Source organism: Puntigrus tetrazona, chromosome 9, assembly GCF_018831695.1.
Source record: "Puntigrus tetrazona isolate hp1 chromosome 9, ASM1883169v1, whole genome shotgun sequence".
NCBI classification, from domain to species: Eukaryota; Metazoa; Chordata; class Actinopteri; order Cypriniformes; family Cyprinidae; genus Puntigrus; species Puntigrus tetrazona.
This window is the reverse complement of record NC_056707.1, coordinates 5,824,847-5,846,480: the sequence shown is the minus strand read 5'-3', so window position 1 is coordinate 5,846,480 and position 21,634 is coordinate 5,824,847. Positions and strand designations below refer to the sequence as shown.

General features: G+C 38.1%; 1 protein-coding gene across 1 annotated transcript in view; it reads right to left on the bottom strand.

Annotated features, from left to right (window-relative positions):
- LOC122351459 (disco-interacting protein 2 homolog A-like) overlaps nt 1-21,634 on the bottom strand; it is a 48,530-nt gene that overhangs the window by 18,894 nt on the left and 8,002 nt on the right. The window contains 17 exon segments of the mRNA XM_043248537.1: nt 49-185; nt 376-490; nt 578-697; nt 1,257-1,350; nt 1,483-1,547; nt 1,875-1,977; nt 2,223-2,332; nt 2,423-2,546; nt 3,064-3,125; nt 3,128-3,173; nt 3,991-4,082; nt 4,258-4,455; nt 6,849-6,908; nt 6,911-6,967; nt 7,153-7,232; nt 12,906-13,178; nt 18,585-18,705. Of these exon segments, the coding sequence (XP_043104472.1) occupies nt 49-185; nt 376-490; nt 578-697; nt 1,257-1,350; nt 1,483-1,547; nt 1,875-1,977; nt 2,223-2,332; nt 2,423-2,546; nt 3,064-3,125; nt 3,128-3,173; nt 3,991-4,082; nt 4,258-4,455; nt 6,849-6,908; nt 6,911-6,967; nt 7,153-7,232; nt 12,906-13,178; nt 18,585-18,705 (1,857 nt within the window).

The window sequence follows — 21,634 nt, the reverse complement described above, 5'->3', positions numbered from 1 at the left end:
CACACTTTTCATCCAGTCAAAGCTGTTTTTCAGTAAAGCAGGTCTCACCTCCAGGCATGACCTGTCCTACATCCTGGACAGTGAGCACGGAGAGCTTCTCCTGTGTCTACTGAATCACCCCATAACTCAGACCGCTCATGGACAGCACTGCCTTACCCGGAGGAGGAACACCCATCTCTGGAGGCCTGAACACACACAGACACAGTCAGTCGACATGCATTTGGGCTCTGGAAAATGACACTGCCATATGCAAAGCGAAATGCAAAATGCCATTGTCCTTTCTGAGACGCTATATGAAATAATAAGCGGAGTCCTGCATGTACAAGCACAGTGGTGGTTTCACAGTAGTAAGCTGCTGTAATGTCACCGGTGTACCTGCGGATGGCGACAGTCATGGCCTCGGAAGAACTTGCACATGGGCAGATCACCTCTGGCCGAAGACCACGGGCCTGAAAGACGTTGAGGAAGGCATCGCAGGACGAAATAGACCCTGCATTTCAATATACACAGCATGCTTAATGTTCTAGTGAGAGTCAAGGATGAGTTCCATTCGATTTGGAATTAAGTGTTTACTCACATGGGTTTGCTCCATCAGCAACGATGAGCATGCGGAGAGAACTGAGACTGATGTCTCTCTGATCCCGCTGCGCTAAAAGTGACCAGTGCATGTCCCTGGATTTCACCACTGCTACACGCGCTGTTTGAAAAACAGGACATGGAAACATGCAGACAGTCATACAGCAAGTAATCAGTGTAGTAACAGCTATGATGTGAAACGTTTCTTACCAATCTGCACAGAGAAGCAGTATTAAACTTAAAATTACGTGTCACTGCAAAATCTGCAGGTTTTCTTAAAATGCTCTGTTTGCATAATACACAACATTTTTGAACAATTTTAATCCAGCAGAATGTATTTTGTATAAAAAGTTCACAAACTCCTCTTTCTGTAGTTACATCATTCCACCTGTAGGTGGCAAAAGTGTCTTTTTTCAATATTATGAATGAATCTTCATAATACATATGATCTGAAGAAACGTGGAGTATAGAGTACTCTGCTGTTCGGAGGTTTGAGATCAGTGGAATAAAAAGAAGTTTGGAATAAACTCTTGGAACTGAGCCAATAAAAAGCCCCTAATCTGAAGAAAATACATTTCAATTTTAAATAAACAGCAACTACATCTTATTTAATTCATTTGATTTATCCACACATAAGTGGTCATAGTTCTGTGGTAAAAGATCATGACACACAGGCTCACCTTTATAGGTGTGGACTTTCTGGATCCAGGAGAGAGGGTTGACCTTCATCAGCGAGCACGGGATGCTGATCACGTGCATTCGGTTCATCACACTCTGAACATCACCATGACAGCCGCTGCTGGGACACAGGTTAAGAAAGCAAAAGACAGCTGGATGAGCGCGAAGGGATCTAACTCTGTATCAGTGTGAGTGTATGCGAACATATCGAACATGTGTCTGACTTACCGTGAGGACCCCGTGCCACAGACCAGCATCTCGCTTGAAGTCCAAAACATTTGTTATAATTTCACCTACAGTGAGTAAAATCACAGTAAATATTTTGTGGTGTATAATCCAGTAATAAATGGTGTGATGTATGTGACAGCAGCAAATAAACCATTATATTAAAACCTTTTTTTAATCTTAGTTCCCCTGGATAACAATTACATGTGCAAACCAGTTTTAAAGGTTTATACAGAGGTGGAAGAAGAGGGTAGAGTGTGTGTTCACTGCAGGAGCTGCTGTGTCTGGTTAATTAGAGAGTGGAAGTAGGACACTCTAGACCTGCAGTGGCCGGTCTCAGAAGAGCCTGTGTGTTTGCGTGGAAGTCACACACACACACACACACACACACTCACCCTCTGTGTATCCGCAGGCCTGTGTGAGAGCATGACAGTGAGCCAGCATAGCAGAGTGAGACACCGTGATGCCCATAGTGCTGCCCTCCTTACTGGTCTTATACTGCGTTCAGAAAGACAGACACACAGTTAGAGAGACGGATGGATAGATGATCAGATAAACCGACGGATGGATGGATGACAGAGACAGACAGATTAGATAAAAAGTAAAAAGGAAAGGGATAAAATGATCAATGGATGGGCAGATAGATAGATAGATAGATAGATAGATAGATAGATAGATAGATAGATAGATGATGGATGGATGGACAGATAGACAAGCAGAAAGAAAGAAAGAATGTTTCTGACCTCTATGTATGCAATCTCGTTGCTAGCGTCTCTTAATGGAGGATGCCAGTCTTTAGGAGGCTTTACCACATGCTTTCCGTCAGTGACGAACCACAGCAGCCGTGGCCAGCCTGTAAAAACATACACACGCTTTATACCCGAGGAGAAGAAACAGCAGCATTAAACAGAGATGAAGTGGCTGGCTTGTACGGATCACCCACCCTTAAAAGTGACAACTTCTCCGGTCTGTGCTTTGGGCAGACCCTTCTGACAGGCATCAGTGGTCAGGGCCAGAGTGACCCCACAGCTGCCCAACAGAAACCCCACCTGCTGACTGCCTGCATCCTGATGAGAGAGACACACACAGTCATCAATACAACACCCATCTGCAGTCCACTCACTCCCCCTCCGCCTTTCATCACTAGCACGGCATTAAGGCATCGTGTGTGGTATCTTGTCCTTCATTTTAAAGGATTAGTCGTCTCCATCAGGAACATTAGCTCTATTAATCAAACCTAATGCGCTTTGATGCCTTCAGCTCATGACAGCTCACAATACCTTTAGATAGAAGACATTCAGGTCATTTACAGAAGAGAAAATCCCAAGGACCGTGTGACTGGTTATTCACGTATGCTCACATACCAATGCTTAGAAAACAGTACTTATCTTTTTGATTAGCAGTATACTATTCGTGCTCATACCATACAGTAGTTTGAGTTTGAAAAAAAATAAAAGCTTTTTTCAAGGATAATGCTGTGATGTGAGGATGTCATATAGTGTGTTTTCCTGCAGGGGGCTCTATCGTGGTTGAAATCTTTGATGGTGTTTGTTGTCTGTGTGCTGGTGTAATGCTGATTAATACCTTTCTAGTGAGTGGCACCTCTATGGGCACAGGCACCAGCTCCGCCAGAAGGCATCCATAAACGCCACCATAAACATCACAGGATCATTGTTGGGAAACACAAGTGCAACCTGCGGAGATACACAAAGGATTTATGTGAACCTCTTGCATTAAAGGAATAGTTCACCCAAAAAGAAAAAGAAAGTCTGTAAGTCTGTTTTGGGTCACCATTGATTCCTATAGTAATTTTTTCCCTAGCATGGAAGTCAATGGTGACCCAAAATAGCCTGCTTCCTTTCTTTAAAATATCTTCCTTTGTGTTCGCAGAACAAAAGAAAATCATACAGATTTGTAACTTCAGGGTGAGTAAATGATGACAGAATGTTCATTTTGGGTGAACTGTCCTTTAAGGTTATTCACTGCTACTGTTTTTGTGTTACTTGTATTCTGTGCAAACGCACACACATTTATATAAATAAAACTAAAACATTTCTAATTGTCATGTAAGATTTAATCTAGGTTTTTAAATCTAATATTTCTCTTAACAAAACAATGTTTTAAATAATTTTAGTTAATAATAAAACTATCACAGCACCCAAGTTGGTCATGTCATTTAAATTGTATTAAAATTTAGCTAAACATGGTCAAACTAAATGGTTTTGGTTAATTCTGTTATTTTAACACAGTTTCTTATTGGATTTTTTTTTCTTTTTGATATCACAAAATAGCTTAGAAAAGTGTATGAGAATTGAAATTGGGACTTACTTACATTTACTAAGCCTACTTAGTCTACTAGTTTGTTTGAACATGACTTTATGGTAACCTGCTATGTCTTTGATCAGTGATGAAAGAAGACAGGATCCTGCGGGGAACGGGATCTTGCATGACAGAATGGACAGTTAATGCAAGGTGTAAAAGGATGTGAAAGTGCATGAAAAGGACACTCACTCTGTCTCCAGGCCGCAGCAGTGGTTCATTCCTGGTGCTCAGTTTGTTCAGCAGCGTATAGGCAAGTTTCTGACTCAACGCCCACAACTTCCCTACGGAAACATATTTACAAAAACACACAATCAAACCTACACTGTTCCCTTAGGAATGAGAGTTCATGAGTACACTAGCACTACACATAAATAAAAGCAAAATGCATAATATAAGAAGAAGATATAAACGAGTACATTATCGCTGCATTCGATTCAATGGGAGGTTCTGCTGTACCGTATGTTAATGTATAGACGGGTTTTCCGGCATTGTCCAGTGCGGTGAGGCAGGGGCTCTTGGGTTGCGTGGTGCCCCAGCGCTGTAAAGAGGCCAGTAACGACGGAGGCCAGTTAGTGACCACCCCCAGAGGCTCCCCATTCAGGGGTCTCATCTCACCCCCCTCGGGCTTCGGCTGGTTTGGATCTGGATGCTGGACTGCAGATGATAAGAAATCATCTCAGAGACAGGCATGAAATATTAAAGCATCGTATACAACAAAGCTTATATTCACCAACCATTATATTCTACTAACTTACCCCGTGCGGTTTGCTTTATGCAAATAAACATTATGCAGATTTTTAGACGGATTATATATAAACAAACTTTCAGATACTAAGACATTCAGTCAGTGTAATTAAAAATCTATTATTTGCCACCTATGAAATGCATTATTGTTTTGGCTTATTGAAATCACTACCGAGTTGAGTCTCCTGCCTATATAGAGTGTTTAATATCATTTCTGTGGCTTGATGATAGATGCTGGGTTTTGGAGCAGAGTTTATGTGAGAGTTATTTTAAATGTCACTAAGCATCTCAGGGTGACTTATGCATCCCGAGGATGAGATGTGACACGGCTTAAAATAGATTTGATTGATTTTGTGTGTCTGGAACAGAAAGAAAGAGAGAGAGAGAGAGAGAGAGAGAGAGAGAGAGAGAGAGAGAGAGAGAGAGAGAGAGAGAGAGAGAGAGAGAGAGAGAGAGAGAGAGAGAAGAGAGAGAGAGAGAGAGAGAGAGAGAGAGAGAGAGAGAGAGAGAGAGAGAGAGAGAGAGAGAGAGAGAGAGAGAGAGAGAGAGAGAGAGAGAGAGAGAGAGATGATGCTGCTAAGAGAATATTAAAAGAATATTTCACAGCATATTTTCAAGAGATGTAAGGAATGGCTAGCTAAACAAAAAGAGATAGATTCACAGGGTTTCTCAAACATTTTAATAACTTTAATAACCTGCAAATGTGTGGATCACTGTACCGTACTGCATATAACAACTATATTAAATAATAATCACAATATTAAAATAATATAAATCAAACAAATTATATATGAATCAAGGTATATGTTAAAACATGCCATTCATTTTCTGAGAAACTGACTTGAGCAATAATTTGTAAACATTTCAGCAATTTAACTGCTGAATAAAATCCTGACTTGAGATTGACCAATCAGAGAAGTCACTGTTACCACAGAAACAGGAGCAGGTAACTGCACACTCTCAGTAAACAGGTCCACTTTCTCAATATGTATGTAATACGTATGTGACAAATAAAGAACCTTGAACAAGACTTTTTTTAATGCAATACCATTCATACCATTTTTTTGTTTAGTTTTGTTTATGTTTTGAAAAATGTGTGCTCTGCTTTCCAAGGTTGCAACTGCAAAAATATTATTATGACTTAAAATGAATATATTTAATATATGTTTGAATTTATTCCTGCGACAATTTTCAGTGGTCATTGCTCCAGTCTTCAGTGCCGTCACATGATCTTTTTGAGAAATAGTTTTCATATGCTGATTTATATACATCAGTAACCTAACCTGTCTTTGCTAAAAAGAACCGCTTTCAGCCCTTTACAGTGACATGACACACATCAGGTAGAAACAATTCACAAATATGTTGTTATGTTATTGTCCTGTCTCCTGGATCAGAAGCAGTTTTGACTAAATAGCAAAATGTTACAAATAAAGATATTCAATCTAACTCTTCTTTTTGTAAAACCCTTTTGTAAGACCTTTTGTGATATATATATATATATATATATATATATATATATATATATATATATATATATACAGTATATTAAGTGTGAGATGTTCTCTGAAGGAAATGTGATTGGTGTTTGTCCTCGCTACCATGATGTGACATTTCATTACAAAAGAACTCAATTTCAAGTCTAAACTATTTAGCATTTGACTGAGGTTCCTAGTTTAATGCCAGTAAATCTTTTTTTTTTTGCCAACTTTATTGCCTGCCAAGTGTATTGGTACAGCTCTCCTCAGTTAGCCACATAATTTCAATTTCATAATTATAAAACCCTATAGCAGATAAAGGATGCATTCTGGGTTGAACTGAAACGCTCGAGGCCCTCGATCACTTGTAATCTGCAAGGGCACATCTGATATGTTTGCCTTTTTTTCTTCATCAATTAGCTTGATGCACCATTCTATGGATATGCTTGAGCTCTTGGAGAAAATAAAATTACATACGAATAGGTAAAATATCGACATAATAAATGGATTGTGTCACAGTCGGTTATGCTGTGGTACATGGAGCACATACAAAGACTCGGGTCGAGGGTATGTCAGTGCTAACTTTCTTTTGCCCACCACCTGACTTGATCAAAATGGTGGTGTGAATTTCAAGGTAAGTGAGTTTGTATCTAAAAGTGAAAGGAGACACATTCCTAGACAGGTGGAGCTGGGAGGTAGAGGGTTTCAGAAGAACATGCTGCAGGACCAGCTTACATTGAACACTTAACCAAACTATTTAAATGTTGAACAAGCAAGATCATTAGCTGAGCAAACACCACGTGAATTAGATTTCTAGATGTAACCTACCGTCCAAAAGTTCCTCAAAATCATCAACAAAGAACTCTCGTAAAGGGGGTCTCTTTGGCCTTTTAGAGTGTTTAGGAGCTGCTGAATCTTAGAGGACACTCGACTGTTGACTGAAACGCCTTTAGACAGAGATAGTGTCAGGAGAAGATAGGACATAGAGAGAGAGAGAGAGAGAGAAAGATGGAGAGGATGAGATATAAAAAGCAGGGAAAGGTCACTGTGAAAGGATGGTGGGGACAGTTTCACACAACAGTCTGTCAGTCAATGTAAGGCCGTATGCCCATGGGGTTGGTTAAGATGGTACTGAGCGTGCTCAGTAGAGACACCTGACCCAGAGCATCAAAGACTCCTTGACTCTGATTGAGGCAGCTGGACTCATGCTGCCTAGCAACAAGCCGCTACCCAGCCACCCATCTCATCAACCATTCATGAGCTTTCTTCTGAAAGAGTCCGTCTGATCGTGCTCTATATGCTTTACAGAGGGCTTTAGGATTACTATAGTTTAAATAGATTAAAACTCCATTCACATGAAACACAGGGACAAAAGATTCAATGAATAAGTTAATACATGTTAAACAATATCACAAGAGCACCAGGGTCATTCTACAAAAGCGCTGCAAACATGTCTGAGCAATTTCATGAATAATAATACGTATAAATAGTTATTTATTTTACATAATACGAAGAAAAGTATTTAAAAATGTAGACAAACTAAGTAATAAATAAAAATAATACACTTAAAATTGAATGTAAAATAATGTATTTTAGGAGAACATATTTTGCAAATTTCCATTGCAGTATAAACTGTTCTTTTTATAAAATGCTAGAATTTAGCATACAGAAACACCACAAAATGACCCATGCACAACAATGAAGAAAAAAAAGAAAATAGCTTTGTAATTTATAGTGTAATAATTATGTTACATTACCAAAAACAAAATGTCTGAGGAACATTTCTCAGCTGGTTTATAACAGTTAACGAGAATCACCCATGAAATGCTTCAAAGTGCGCGCGATAGTTAGGAGAGAACAGAACCAAACATCAAGACACAACGATCATCTTCACATGATGAATCTATACTTTGGCCTGTGTCGTGTATATATGCATGACTGAGATGCTCTCTGACATCCTATCGTCAGGAGACACTGTCTGTCTGCCCTCGCTCTCTGTCTGCATCTCACACGTGCTCAGTACCCAGAATTCACTGCAGGACCCGAGGAAGCCTATTACACCTCTCGCGTGAGGATAACCACAAACATAACTACTGTTGTCCTGCCTCATAAGCCATATTAACCTTATTAAACATAATGATCACGCACTATCACTAACACACTGTGGCTAACGTGCAGCCTGCTTGTATTCGCCAACAAAAATGAACAAAAATATACCACTTATGAACATGGTGATATTATAATACCATGTTTTTTTACTGTTGCAGCTCTATAGTATTTTTTGCAATACCATGCAAAGTACAAGCAGTATTACAATATCATAATGATTCAAATTCACATTTAACTAATGTATTTATGTAAAGTGCACATCATTAAAAACAATAAAATCATGGAGCATAGCATAACCTAATTGTTAAAAGCAAGGACCATCTGTCTAATTATCTCTTCACACTTTTACTTAAATATTAACTTTCCCTTGTGAAAAAGAAGTGCACTTAGCTGTAGAGAATGTTCTATTTCAGCCCAAATCATATAATAAACAACAACTGTACTGTACTGATAATATCAGATATAAAAAAAAGTGTAATGCATGTTTTATGATTTAAATCGTTCTGCTTTATCTTCTGTCAGGCTTTGAAGTGCGCTTTATTTTTAACATACTAAAGCACAAGTAAAGTAACTGATTGTAATTTTTACTGTAGTGTGTGTAGTATTATATCTTAGATTCAAGATTAATACATTTTTGAAAAAGTACTACATTTTAACTTAATTAAAAATGTGTAATTATGAATATATTTAAATAAATGATTGCTTTTAAGTATAAGTGTACAATAAATGCTTGTCAGGTGTACTTTAGATATACTTAAACGCTTTTAATATAAATTTAGACTATAACATCTTTATTTAACTGTAATTAACATGTAATTAAGTATGCAAAAATGCACTTTTTTTTCACAAAAGATCAACAAAAACACACCTAAAACTTAGTGCCAGATATTTCTAGACAATAGTGCTGTATCAAAACAAAGCCAATTATACTTGCTGTGAAAAGACCTTGAAAGAATACTTCAACATTAAAAGACAAAGAGACACATTAAGAGGAAATACTTTTCTTATGATATTAATTTCCAAAAATGACATAGTGGACAAGTTAAGCAGACGGCGTTTAACACAGAGGTCACAGCTGAGACACAGATGCACAGAGACACCAGGAGGAGGGGCAGATTGAAATAAACGTGTATAAATACCATCCGTGGCCTCCCATCTCCCCTGTCAGTGCCTGAAGAAGAGAAAAGGTGAATAAAAACACGCTGCTCATGACAGCATGCTGCTTCTACAGGGCTGAGGTGACTCAAATTGAGAATGACAGACATCATCTTTCCGTCCGAAAAAAATGTAAATAAAATGTGTCGCTTTTAGTTTTTTGGCGCTTGATCATAATTAAACACATATGCACCATAGGAAAGAAAAGCAGGTTAATCATGAACCTGATGTATAGTTGTGATGTGCCGCTTCTATGTCTTAAAGGGACAGTACACTCTAAAAATGAAAACTGATGAGTCATGATCTATATACCCTAATGTCGCTCAAAAAGGGTCCGTTGTGCTTCCACGTGTTTAATCCTGGCATGTTCACAATGCATACAAGAACTGCTAATCAGTTTTGCTACACAACACTACAGAAGAACAAGAAATTGGTGGAAATTTCGAAATAAACTGCAAATCATTTTTTTGAATGATCAACAATAGGGAGACTGCATTTTACAGTGACATGCGGGTGAGCAGACGATGACAGACTTTTTCTCTTATTAGTGAGCTTAAAAACCAGCATGCTGATGACATGACGCTATGTGGCTTCAACAAGCAGGAACATATACGAAAAAACGGGCGAAAATATCCCACTCTTTTTTCACTGGATACGAACTGCAAAAAAAGATCCTGAATGACTTTACGTTTATGTAAAGTGTTTTTTTAGCTTGAGCCTCAAACGCTAAAACACATCTGTGGAGAGATGACATGATATTCCCTCTTTCTCACAGGAGAGACGCGTGAGACAGGTCGCGTGCCAGCAGGCTGAAGCTTTAGGGGACTCACCATCGGGCGGTCTCCATCACGCTGGTGTGTGTGTATCCGCGTGAAGCCCTCGACTGATGCCACCTGCGGACGCTCCGCATGCACCGAGCGCCCGACAGGCCTGTCACACATCCGGGGTGCACTGTGGTTGTCTCGTCATGAGGTGCCAAAGGTCAAAGGTGAGTGGAGGACAAAAGTATAACAATGCATGGTGGACCGAGATCAAACCCACGAGAAATGATCAAACCGATAACTTAAAGGATTTAAGGGCCTGCCATAAAATCTCACTGGTCCAAAATTCAAATGACAAATGGCAAAAACAAACAGACATGGAAATTAAACATCAAGTATGTTCTGATTAGCTAAATGTTTGTTGCTTTACATTACATGTAACATCTATTTCAGACAGTTCGCGTCTTTTTTCTTTTCCACGTGATGGTTACTGTCCGTCTCATTCTTAACGCCCAATAGAGAAGCTTTATAGTCTTTCACATACAAGTGATTTCCACACTATTAACCAGCGCGCAGCTGTTTTGCATTTAATCTTCCCTCTTACAGCTGGGTTTGTCTGGCAGGCTGCTTTAGAACAGTGGACCCACAGAGCCGCTCTGACACTGTGTGAAATCTGAGGTTATTTACAGTGAGCGCCCAGGGCCGGCTCCAGGGTGAAAGAAAGAGGAGGAGACGAGAGATAAGGGGAATGCAAATGTTTCTAAGCAGAACTCTGTAAAGAGCGGAGCAGCTGAGTAAAGTGAATGTGTTCAAAAATGTTATTCTGTTCCAGTTCATACACTGAAATCACACAGCGGTGAGGGGCTGTTTAAAACTTTTCAAAAAAGTTCGCAATCCTTTATTACGTTTGAGGCCTAACAAACTGGATGATTTCAGAAAACATTTTAAAGCCTAAAAAAGGCAGCTGCTGTCATCAAACCTTTGATGTAAAAAAAATGTAATGCTTTACATTTATGGTAAAAAGGGTTTAATTTTTAATAAGGGTTTAATATTTAATTAACTTAACTAATGGCAATACACGTAAATAACAAAAATGATTTATTTTGTAAATAATATTTATTTTTACATATACTGGCACTGGACTTTAAAATGCTAAAGACGACTTAAATCAAAGCTCATCAGGTAAGTCTCAAGCTGAAGAAGATATTAATATACAGAAGTTGAAGAAGTCATATTAATAATAGGAAATGATTTCAAAAATATATCAGTATTTTACTTTAAAATTATACAGTATGTCCCAGTGAATGTACAGTGTTTCACTGTATAGAGTAACAGAATGTTCAATTAATAAACTGGCATGTTTGTGGCATTTTGTCATTTTGAAATACAGCCCTGTGTTAAGGTAAAATATAAACATATACATTGAACTACTTTTATGATACTTTCATGGTGCTTTTGCCATATTTGCAGCTTGATCTCCATTTACTTTCAAATCGTTCTTTTTTTCACTTTTTACAGGAAATATCATGAGCTTGGAACAATATGACGGTGAGTACTGTGTGAGATATTCCTTTAACAGGACTCAAGTTAACAGCGAAGGTTGCCAAAATGATTCTTTTACAGCAGAACTGGAACCTGCTCAGATCTTTTGTTTGCCTGTCAAACTAACAAGGCCAATGCCGGCTTTATCTGCACAGATTGGCTTCAGGACCCTAAAGATATGCCAGTACAGTGAAAAAAAGTTAAAAACCAACCTGTGCACATGCAAGCATGCAGCCAGGACATTAAGAGCCATGATTTTTATCATCGCCGTGAGCGGCGGCAGAGCAGCAAAGTGCTCCCTGTGCTATAAACATGCACAAATGGGCAACTATAGAGATGAACGCAAGATCTATACTTTGTTTTTAACTCACTGAGCTGTAACAGAAACCTTGCTTAAGCCCGCTGAAAATTTTGCACTTAGGAGTAAGACAGGGTTATCAGAATCAGAGATCAGTACACAGCTATAAAGACCAGCATGAGCTCAGTTTTTGGTTATTAGCGCTAGTTTAGCTAGCGGATCAACACACAGATAGCCAGACTTCACCTGTCAAGTCCACTACTGTTTAGAAGTTTGAGGTCAGCAAGAGTTTTTATGTTTTTAAAGTATATCATGCTCACCCAGGCTGCATTTATTTGATCAAAATATACGGTAAAACTGTTAATTAATCGCAATTAATCGTGATCAAAAATAAATGTTTATATATATATATATATATATATATATATATATATATATATATATATATATATATAATATGTGTGTGTACTGCATATTTCTATATGTATATGTATATATAAAGACATTGACAGTATATATTTAGAAAAATTATTTATAAACATATTTAATGTACAATATATAAACTAATTTTTTTTATATTTATATATACATGATAAATATGCACAGTACTCACACATATATCATGTACACAAAAGCATTTATTTTGGATGCAATTAATATATTATAATAAATGTTAATGTCAATGTAAGTGTTATCTAGATGAATATATTTTAATATTTGATTTATTGTTGTGATGCAATGCTGAATTTAAAGCATCACTTCTCCAGTCTTCATAGTCACATAATTCTTTAGAAAGCATTCTAATAAATATCCGTAAATATGGATCTAAATCTTTCATAATTTTGGAGTTTCGGAGGCTCAATCTCTATTCACTTTCATTGTATGGAAAGAGCTGCACGCAACAATCTGCTAAACATCTCTTTGTGTGTCTAAAACCGAGAGGCTGAAGGTCTGTTCTGAGGATAGCTGCAGCGGCGAGTACTGACCTAGCTGTGTGTGAGCCATGAGGTCTGCCAGTACGGTGGCCGCCGGGGCAGAGGTGGTGTTTGTGGCGTGATGGGGGTCTTCTCCGGGTGGGAGGAGGTGGAGGATGCGGACGATGAGGTGGAGGAGCCCTGGATGACTCTGTTGAACCAGTGCTCTACGCTAGGATGTGCCTGGTATGGAGACGAGGAGGCGATCCGTCCCTGCCGGCGCAGCGAACCTTCGTCTTCCGATGCAGAGGAGGTGTCTGGGAGGGCAAGAACAAGAGGGCTGATGGTGAGGTGGGACAGTTTTACTTCAATATCAACTCTGTGTCATTTAAAAAAACAGCACAATGTTAACGCGTAGTGATTTGAGAAACAGAATTTATAAAACAGAGATCAAGTAAACTGAGAAAGTATTTGAAATGGAAGCCATCCTGGACCTTTGTCTTTTGTCATTGAATCATTTTGTCATTGATTAATTTTCGAATGAAGTCAAGAATGTAGTTGATAGGATGTTACTTACGAGCCAAAGTCAAATAAAATTTTTGGACATACTGTTCTGGTAAAACTCTTAATATCTTTTACAGTTTGTTTTGAATCTAGATTATGCAGATCTCTGAACCTCTCACATTATAACTGATATGGGAATATGAAAAAGACTTTACATTGAGACTCACTTAGTTGGATAACGTGTCAAGAGGCTGATTACTTTATAGCCGCAAGACCTCAAACAATCAATGCATTACATAACTCTAGTTATAACCCTTGATCTAACCCATCTAAAAATCTGCCTTTTTCTTCCTCTTCCAGAAATAAAGATATGATATTAAAATACTATGCAATGACCTACAAAAGTCAAGGAAAATGTCAAATTTTTCTTTGGCAGATTCTTGCCCAGCATCTCTTAATCAGCTGGTAGTGGATGGATGAAGCCAGTTCTCCTCAAGTGAATACATTAACTATCTACGATGTCAAATAAGTAAAATCTTTTTCAGTCTTTTTTTTAAAGCTTTAAACATACTTTTTTTGTAACTATTGTGCCGTAAAATGCAATAAAATAAATAAAACATCCATCAGAAACTTCATGAGGTCTAATATATGATTGTTATGGAAGAGAAAGCAAAAAGCGTTTGTTCTCAGTCCAGGCTAATATATAACTTTGATGAAAACGTGCCGGGGTTAAGCTGGAAAATACATATGACGCAATGCTCATGTGGTCAGAAACAAAGCATGTGAGACCTGTAGTTATGGCAACACACATGACTACATCATTTCCCTATTATAAATACATCATAAACGTAATGCCAAAATAACAGATGTCCACCAATTAATGAATAAAATATGTCATATAGCTAAACCATCTGTACTATTTCATCACGCACAAGGCATCTTCTGCAGAGATTTAAAAGTGTAACAAAATTAGAAAGAACCAACTGGATTTACAATCGACTAACTCTGTTAGAAAAGTAAACTGTAATAATCATTAGACTGCGGTACCACTAATGAGCAGTTTTAATTTACTATTTAATTACCTTAACTTGTGACTTCAGTGTCCGCCAGGCCAAGTCTTATTGTCAACAAGTCACGCACTCTTAGGTGCCAAACTTAACATGAGCTACACAATGAAATTTAATAATTCAGTGTCATACTATCATACTATATTATGTGAATACAGGCATAATAAATGTTTAAAACGCTCCACAAAATAAAATACAAAACAACAACATCCAATCGCATTAAAATCGCACAACCCACTCCAGAAGTTATTTTCCAAAGTTTTGAATATTTTTCACCATCAAAAAGCGCAGACGCATGCAGAATTCAAGTTGCAATCGAGAAAGAAGGGACAAATGAATGCGAAAAAGACAAAAAAGAGAGAGATTGACTGACAAGAAGCCCGTAGGTGGTAGCAGATTCGTTTAACATTAATTATGCAATTAATCACCCACAGGAGCAATTACTATGGAGCGTGTCCAGTAAATTAGGAGACAGACACTGAGCAACAAACAGTCATGCATTAAATGTGAAAGGCATTAGCCTAATGTATCTCTTCAAAACAGAATTCTTGTGAAGAGGAAGAGTCTACTCACACTCAAGGGTGCCTGATACCTGTTATTATTAGTGCAAAACAGTCTTGTACCCTGAATAAATCCCCAAAGCTTAGCATTAGTTTCAGTGGACACTTACATTTTGAAACTGAAACGGGTTGATGATGGAGTAGTCAAATATATTAAATAGAAACAGAATTGGCAAAATAGTTTTTCAATATTGTTATTTTTCGATTAAACAAATGCACTCTTAATGAACATCTTAAAACAACTGCAATGCAATGTCTGCATGTCTAATAATTTATGGGCAGTCATGGAAGAACCCCATATAAAAACTAGGCTCATTATTGTAATTTATTCTCACTTCATGTCCTCAGGCACTTTAAGAGTAACCTTGACACAGATGCAGAAAGAGCAAGATAGAAAGAGAAAGAGACGGAGACAATAGGGCATGAAATAGAGTCGTGGAGAAGAGAAGTGATTTGAGAGAGAAATTGAGAAACGACTTAGGAGGGAAAGGGGATGAGGCAGAAATGAACTGGAATGAGTAGGTGCGCCAAGAGAAGACAGAACGAAGAAAGACTGTGCTCTTAACAACTGCTTTACTGGAAGACCTGACCTTTAAAACTGAAATAATAATTGCTTTCCAAACCTCCTCTATCAGTCACTCCAACAGAAAAGAGTTCTGAGGTCTCGCCCAGAGGACAAACACGCGCAGGTCTCACAGGACGGAGCAGACCAGGAGCTAGCCAGGATAATGAATGCGCAGAACAGCATAAGATGACAGACAACATCAAAACGTGCCAGGAAAGTGGGTCAGACAGCATTTTGCAAGTCGGGCTTGATCCAGACAGAAGCTTAAATCAAATCAGTCACACTGTAATAAAGCTAGGTTTATGAGGTTTGATGTCAGCTTATACCAAACTCCACTGGTTCTTTGCATGTTACATGACTGATTGCTAGAGGAAATGTTTGATTATAGGCAGGGAAAATACTATTTGTAATGGGGTAGAACTGAAGGGTAGGATTTCAAAGCATTTATAGCATTTTTCTGGCAATTAACGCCTTGAATTTTGATTTGTTCCTCACACAAAGCTGTTCAGAAGACTTGCATAGTTTAATCTGCAATCAAAATGTAAATAATGCCATCTTTTTTTCATTTTTGGTTGAACCATTTCTTTTATGTAGTGTCAAGAAAGAATGCAAGCAGAGGGGATGGGGCGAGGGAAGAGAGGGTATCTGATGACAGGCCAGATGGGTTATCAGATCATCTCCGTGTTAGCAATCAGACAGCTTAGACACTTTATGTGTGAGTGTGCATTACTGCATCCAGGGCACAAAAGAATTAGCGGACCATGACCAATTCCTACAGGGGGGTGACCCTGAATGGGCCCGCTATGCTGATCTGACCTCACCTTGAACCTTTAATCTCGCTTGACCTTTCACTGACTTCATCATTCTGACCGAAGAAGGACAGAAGAGTGCATCAGGACACCAAGAATCAGAGACTCATTAATGCTGAACTAACAGGAGAGATAATAATGTAATCCAAATTGATGGACAAAGGCAAAGACGTTACACAAACACGAGGAGAGAGATGAGTTTTTTCAACCGCAAGATGCAAGGTAATAAAGAAATCACCAGACATAAAACAACCAGCCAATAAGCCCAAAGATAGTCTCATTGTTATAACAAGATCAATCCAGTTATTACACTAAATAACCAATAAGAATGGAAAACCGATCATAAAACTCTTCAGAATAGCCAATCAATCTCTCTTTTTCTATATATGCAACCATATTTATTTGCATCCTGCTTTCTTTAGCCTTCCTCCAGCATGGTGTATTTTAAATACCTGTAAATCTGAATAAGGGCAAGGGTAATGACGCTACTGCTTACAAGTTCCAGATGATAAGCCACATTTGTGATCGATGAATGACACTTAACGCTTTGCACGCGCTGAAAATCTTTTTTGCGCGATCATTACAATTTTGATAGACTAAGCCTGATTATTAAAGAGAAGCCCTAATCTGAATATATTACAGCAGAAGGCACTGTTCATGCTAGCAGCATTTAGGATCTGTAAACTTTTCTATCAATAAAATGCAGCTGAAATCAATTTTGAGAGTTGTAATTATTGAAATATGATTTCACGACAAGTTTTTTCTCTTCAAGACAGCAAATACGATTAAAATGTAGGGGCCAATGGAGGTTTGTCGTTTACAACAGTAATCTCAATGCTTCCTATCGAGTTTAATAATAATAATGTTTCAAACTGTGCTCAAAATTCACACAACACCAAGGTTTGTTATTAAGAGTCAGGGATTTCAATATGAACTCAAGTATTTTTCTCTTAAAAATCTAAGAAATGATCTGAGCTGTCCACGCAAATGTTAGAGCTCTATACCGTGACTGTCAACAAGCGCCCCATTTGTGTCATGCTTTCCTCCAAGGGAATCAGTTAATATGAAAATCAGTCACATGAGCTTAATTTAAAAACAAGATGTTGCTTTCAATCTCTGAACGTCCGCTTAGTGATAGCTGACGCTTGTGTGATAAACTAGAGCTAAATCTACAGCCAGTGGGTCAGTGAAGCTGGAACTTTGTTAAACATCTCCATATGCAGGCGTGCAGGGAAGGTGGTCTGGGAACTGAGCGGATAGAGGCTGTTCTCTTTGTGTAAATAATGAGGCTTTTATTCAGAAAGCTATGCATTGTTCTCTAAGGGCTCAGAAGATCAAAACATCTTGATCATATCAGGGACTGAAACGCACATTGTCAACTCGTTGTCAGCTGGAGAATGAAAAAATATAAAGAAAAAATGCTTCCAAAACATTTCTGCTATAGAAAGCGCTCCCATAAAATCCCCTAAGTGTGTGTGTGTGTTTACCTGGGGGAGTGCATGCTTCAACTGAAGACTGCACTAAAACAGAGCGCCTCTTGGAGTGGCATCGCATCTTTCTCTCTTTATACTTGCCAAGGCTGCTTGTAACGGCTTTTCTGTATGAAGGTCTGTGGGGACGCATTATAGTGCCAGACATCAGAGAATGGGCATTTTCAAATCCTAAATGTCTATATGATAGGAATAACACAGTAATAATAATATCCTCTTCTCTCCAAAGTGCCTGCTTTCCTTAACGCTCGTGGTGCTGGCGATTCATTCAAATCGATTTACCGCGATACTGACCCTAAAAATATGCTTTATTGTACTGAATATGCAGTGTTATGCAGCAAATTTATAATATAGCACAATATAATATTAATGGTTAAAGAGGTAAGGTGTGTCTTAAAATGCCCTTTATTACAAATTGCTATATTATTGACTTTACATTACTAATATATTTAAATACATTTCATAATACAAATACAAACATAGTTTAAATCAGATACAAAAATTCAGTAGATGCATTTATTACATATTGTAGTTTATCATACAGCAAATGCTTAAGTAATTATGAAGTTACATAAAGTGGTTAAAACAGTGCATTTAATATAAATGTAACTATATATTTTTTGTTATTTTGCATATTAAATGATACAAATTTATACACTTTTTGTAAAGTATAATAATTTCAGAATAAGTACTCTTGTATTCTGCTGAAGAGCACTTCTTTTCACAAGAGTCTGTGTCTGTGGTGCTTGTCCTCATGATTACAGAGCTTAACAGAGAACCGCTTTTGTACCTGGATCTGAAGCTGCCTATCCCTTGAGTTTGCCACCCAAGCTTGTTGGGTTTGGAGCCTGATGGGCCACTTGTGACGATGTTTGGGATCCTGTGTTCTATCTGCAGTGACGGATCTACACCTGCACATAAAAACAGACCAGAATACGATCTCCAGTCTTGTTTTTTGTTTTCCTGAAAGACAACTGCATTACTTCAATTTCATGTTTGACATTTTAGCTAACTGGGTGGTGTAAACAAATGCAGAAAGGGCACTCGTAATAAATGGACTGAGGCCGCTGTGCAATTTAATGAGATTAAAGTACATTAAGGATTTACATAAACCAGCATTACAGAATAAAGGTCACTTCAAACTTTGCAGTAAAACCTAAGTTCCAATTTATTGGTTTATACAGGATATAGACTCTTACGTGTGTGAAATTTACTTTTCATAAAACGATCGAGGTGGACACTCCATTCACCCCCAATGCTATTCTCGTGATTAAGATAGCAAAGATAAATCTACTCTGACTCTCCAGACTTCTACTGTCTGGGCACAGTCACACCTTGAGATCACTGGGCCTTTTACGTCACATCTGAGTTCTCATGGAGATCTAGTGCTGACGTAGAGAGTGTAACATTCACAATACTCCATCAAATCCTGATAGACACAGGCTGGAAGAGGAAATTCTACATCAACCTACAGGAGCAAAGTTTTTTTCTGCCGTGACAGCCACAGGCGGCATGGGAGTACTTCTATACAAACAAGTTTCAGCGCTGAGACTGTGGGACTGAGTTTGCTACTGAGAAACATGACAACTTCTGCCAAAACGAAGCTGCTTAAAAAAACTAAACAAAATAACATGCACATTAGACATATTTAGACATATTTCTGTTTCTGCGCTAGAAATAAGAAGCAAGATAATTTAAGGTAAAATGCAGATTTTAAGTGAAAGGAGAAATTATGGTTTATTGCCTGCAATTGTCTGTACAAACAAATAAAAATAAATTAATTTACATAAACCTTCATAGAATCAGGATAATGACAGTTTTGAAACTGCGCTGTCAAAAAGATTGATTATATTTTTAGTATATTAATTATGTATTTATAAATACTTATTTATACAGCGATTGAAACTAAAAATATATATAAGTACTTGAAAAAGTTAACTGAATTAAATGAAAAGGTAAAGTAAAACACCAAATCAAACTAAATAAATAACAAAAATGACATTGAATGGAAAGGAAGCACACCTGGAATATAGTTATTAATATAATACAGCCTATTGAGCATATACTTAAATTGGGAATAAGTATATGTCACTCCCTAAATTCAAGCCGTTTGATTACATATTAAATAGCAGAGAGCTCAATATCAGCACTGTTCCACTAGTGGATTTGGAGAAATCGGCACCTTGTAGAAGGTTAAGACTGATGAGTCATGCAGCGCTCACGGTTACATAGAGCCGTCACAGCTGAAGCTGCCCAGCAGAAATGAGAAATCAAAGAGGCTTATGCTCTGATCTGAGGTCCTGTGATTCTCCATCTATCACACAGGAAGAGTCCAGTGAATGCTAAAAATACCTCGGATCATCTATGACAAGCGCGCAGGGACAGATGAAGGACATTTTAAAAAAGAAAGCATAAGTCTAACGTCTCAAACCTAAGTGAAGCTCCAGCACATGGGTGAACATCTATCACAGGTTAAGACAAGCACTGACCTATTATCCTTTTTTCCTGGATAGCCAAAGTGAAAGCGACATGGGATTGTTTACCTCCTCCCAAACCGTTTGCCTAACAACCACTTCATATTGACCTCTAACCCCCAGAATCATTGAAAGAGCCTTATTTCAACTGTGTTGACATGGCGGAGCATTCATTACGGCTTTCTCTCAATGAGGACTAATATCCTAAACAACCAAACCGAGGCTCAGGAGAGGTCACATGCTTAACCACAGAACATAAAGGCAGTATAAACACAGGGCTTCTTGTAAACTGTAGGACTAGTTTAGGGTTCTTTCTGAAGACTTAAGATAATTTACAGTATCTAAAACAGCAGTCCCAACAATAAAATCGCAAATAAACAGTTTACATTTGTGAATGAAATCTTTGTGTAACTGCTCAACACACACACACACGCACAACCTGCTCAATTCTGCTTTTAAACCCTCTGAACTGCCTTCTCCCCTTTTTTACTTCTGATTGCAAATTACTGGAAACATGACTTTAAATATGTCTTATAAAAATGCCTTTTCACTTCCTGTACCACAAGCGCTTTAGGTCTTTCTAACAAAGCGCACATTAATGGGATTATATTACAGTTTATACTAAGGGTCCTGTTGTTTTCTGTCAGTTTAAGGTCCTGTGAGGACTGAACAGGACATGCTCACTTTATTTAGCTTTCGGTTCTGGGAAAAACTTCACCCCTGGAACCTCAACTCTCGCTTTTTAACTCAACAAAAGCTTACGTAACTGAAAAGTTGTATAAGGACACAATCTGCAACATCGGATTTAAGCCTGCATTGCGTCCGAATCACGACGTCCTGATAAGCGTGTGTGATCTCAACACAGTCGCGGCTTCACAAAAGCTCAACTATGCGCAAAGACAACCAGAGCAATAAGCGCTACAAGTAGCCTCTGTCCGGTTGCTAAGCAAAATGTTCCTCCACAGTTGGCTGATAAGTAGCCAATCACAATTCTGCTTCCAAAACGATTGTTACTAGTCAGATCTGGACAGTGTTTCGGTAACCAATTAGAAGAGTTTCGAGACGATACCAGCCTTAATGAGGTCTCATTTGGGGTCTTGATTGTAACAAGTTTTTAATTGGTTACATAAAAAGTGTAGATTTGAGATGAGAATATTTAAACAGAAACAGGTTTTGTTATTGACTGATCTTGCTTACATAAGGAATAGATTAGGGCTACTTCAGATTTGTTCAGCCTCAGTGCAGAGTACAATACTGGTGACAGAACTCTCTCCAGAACAAATTGTGTGTGCTGTTTTTCTGCCATTAGTGGTTAAAACGCACTTTAATTTAATTGGCAATTAACATGCAACCCAGATTAACGAGC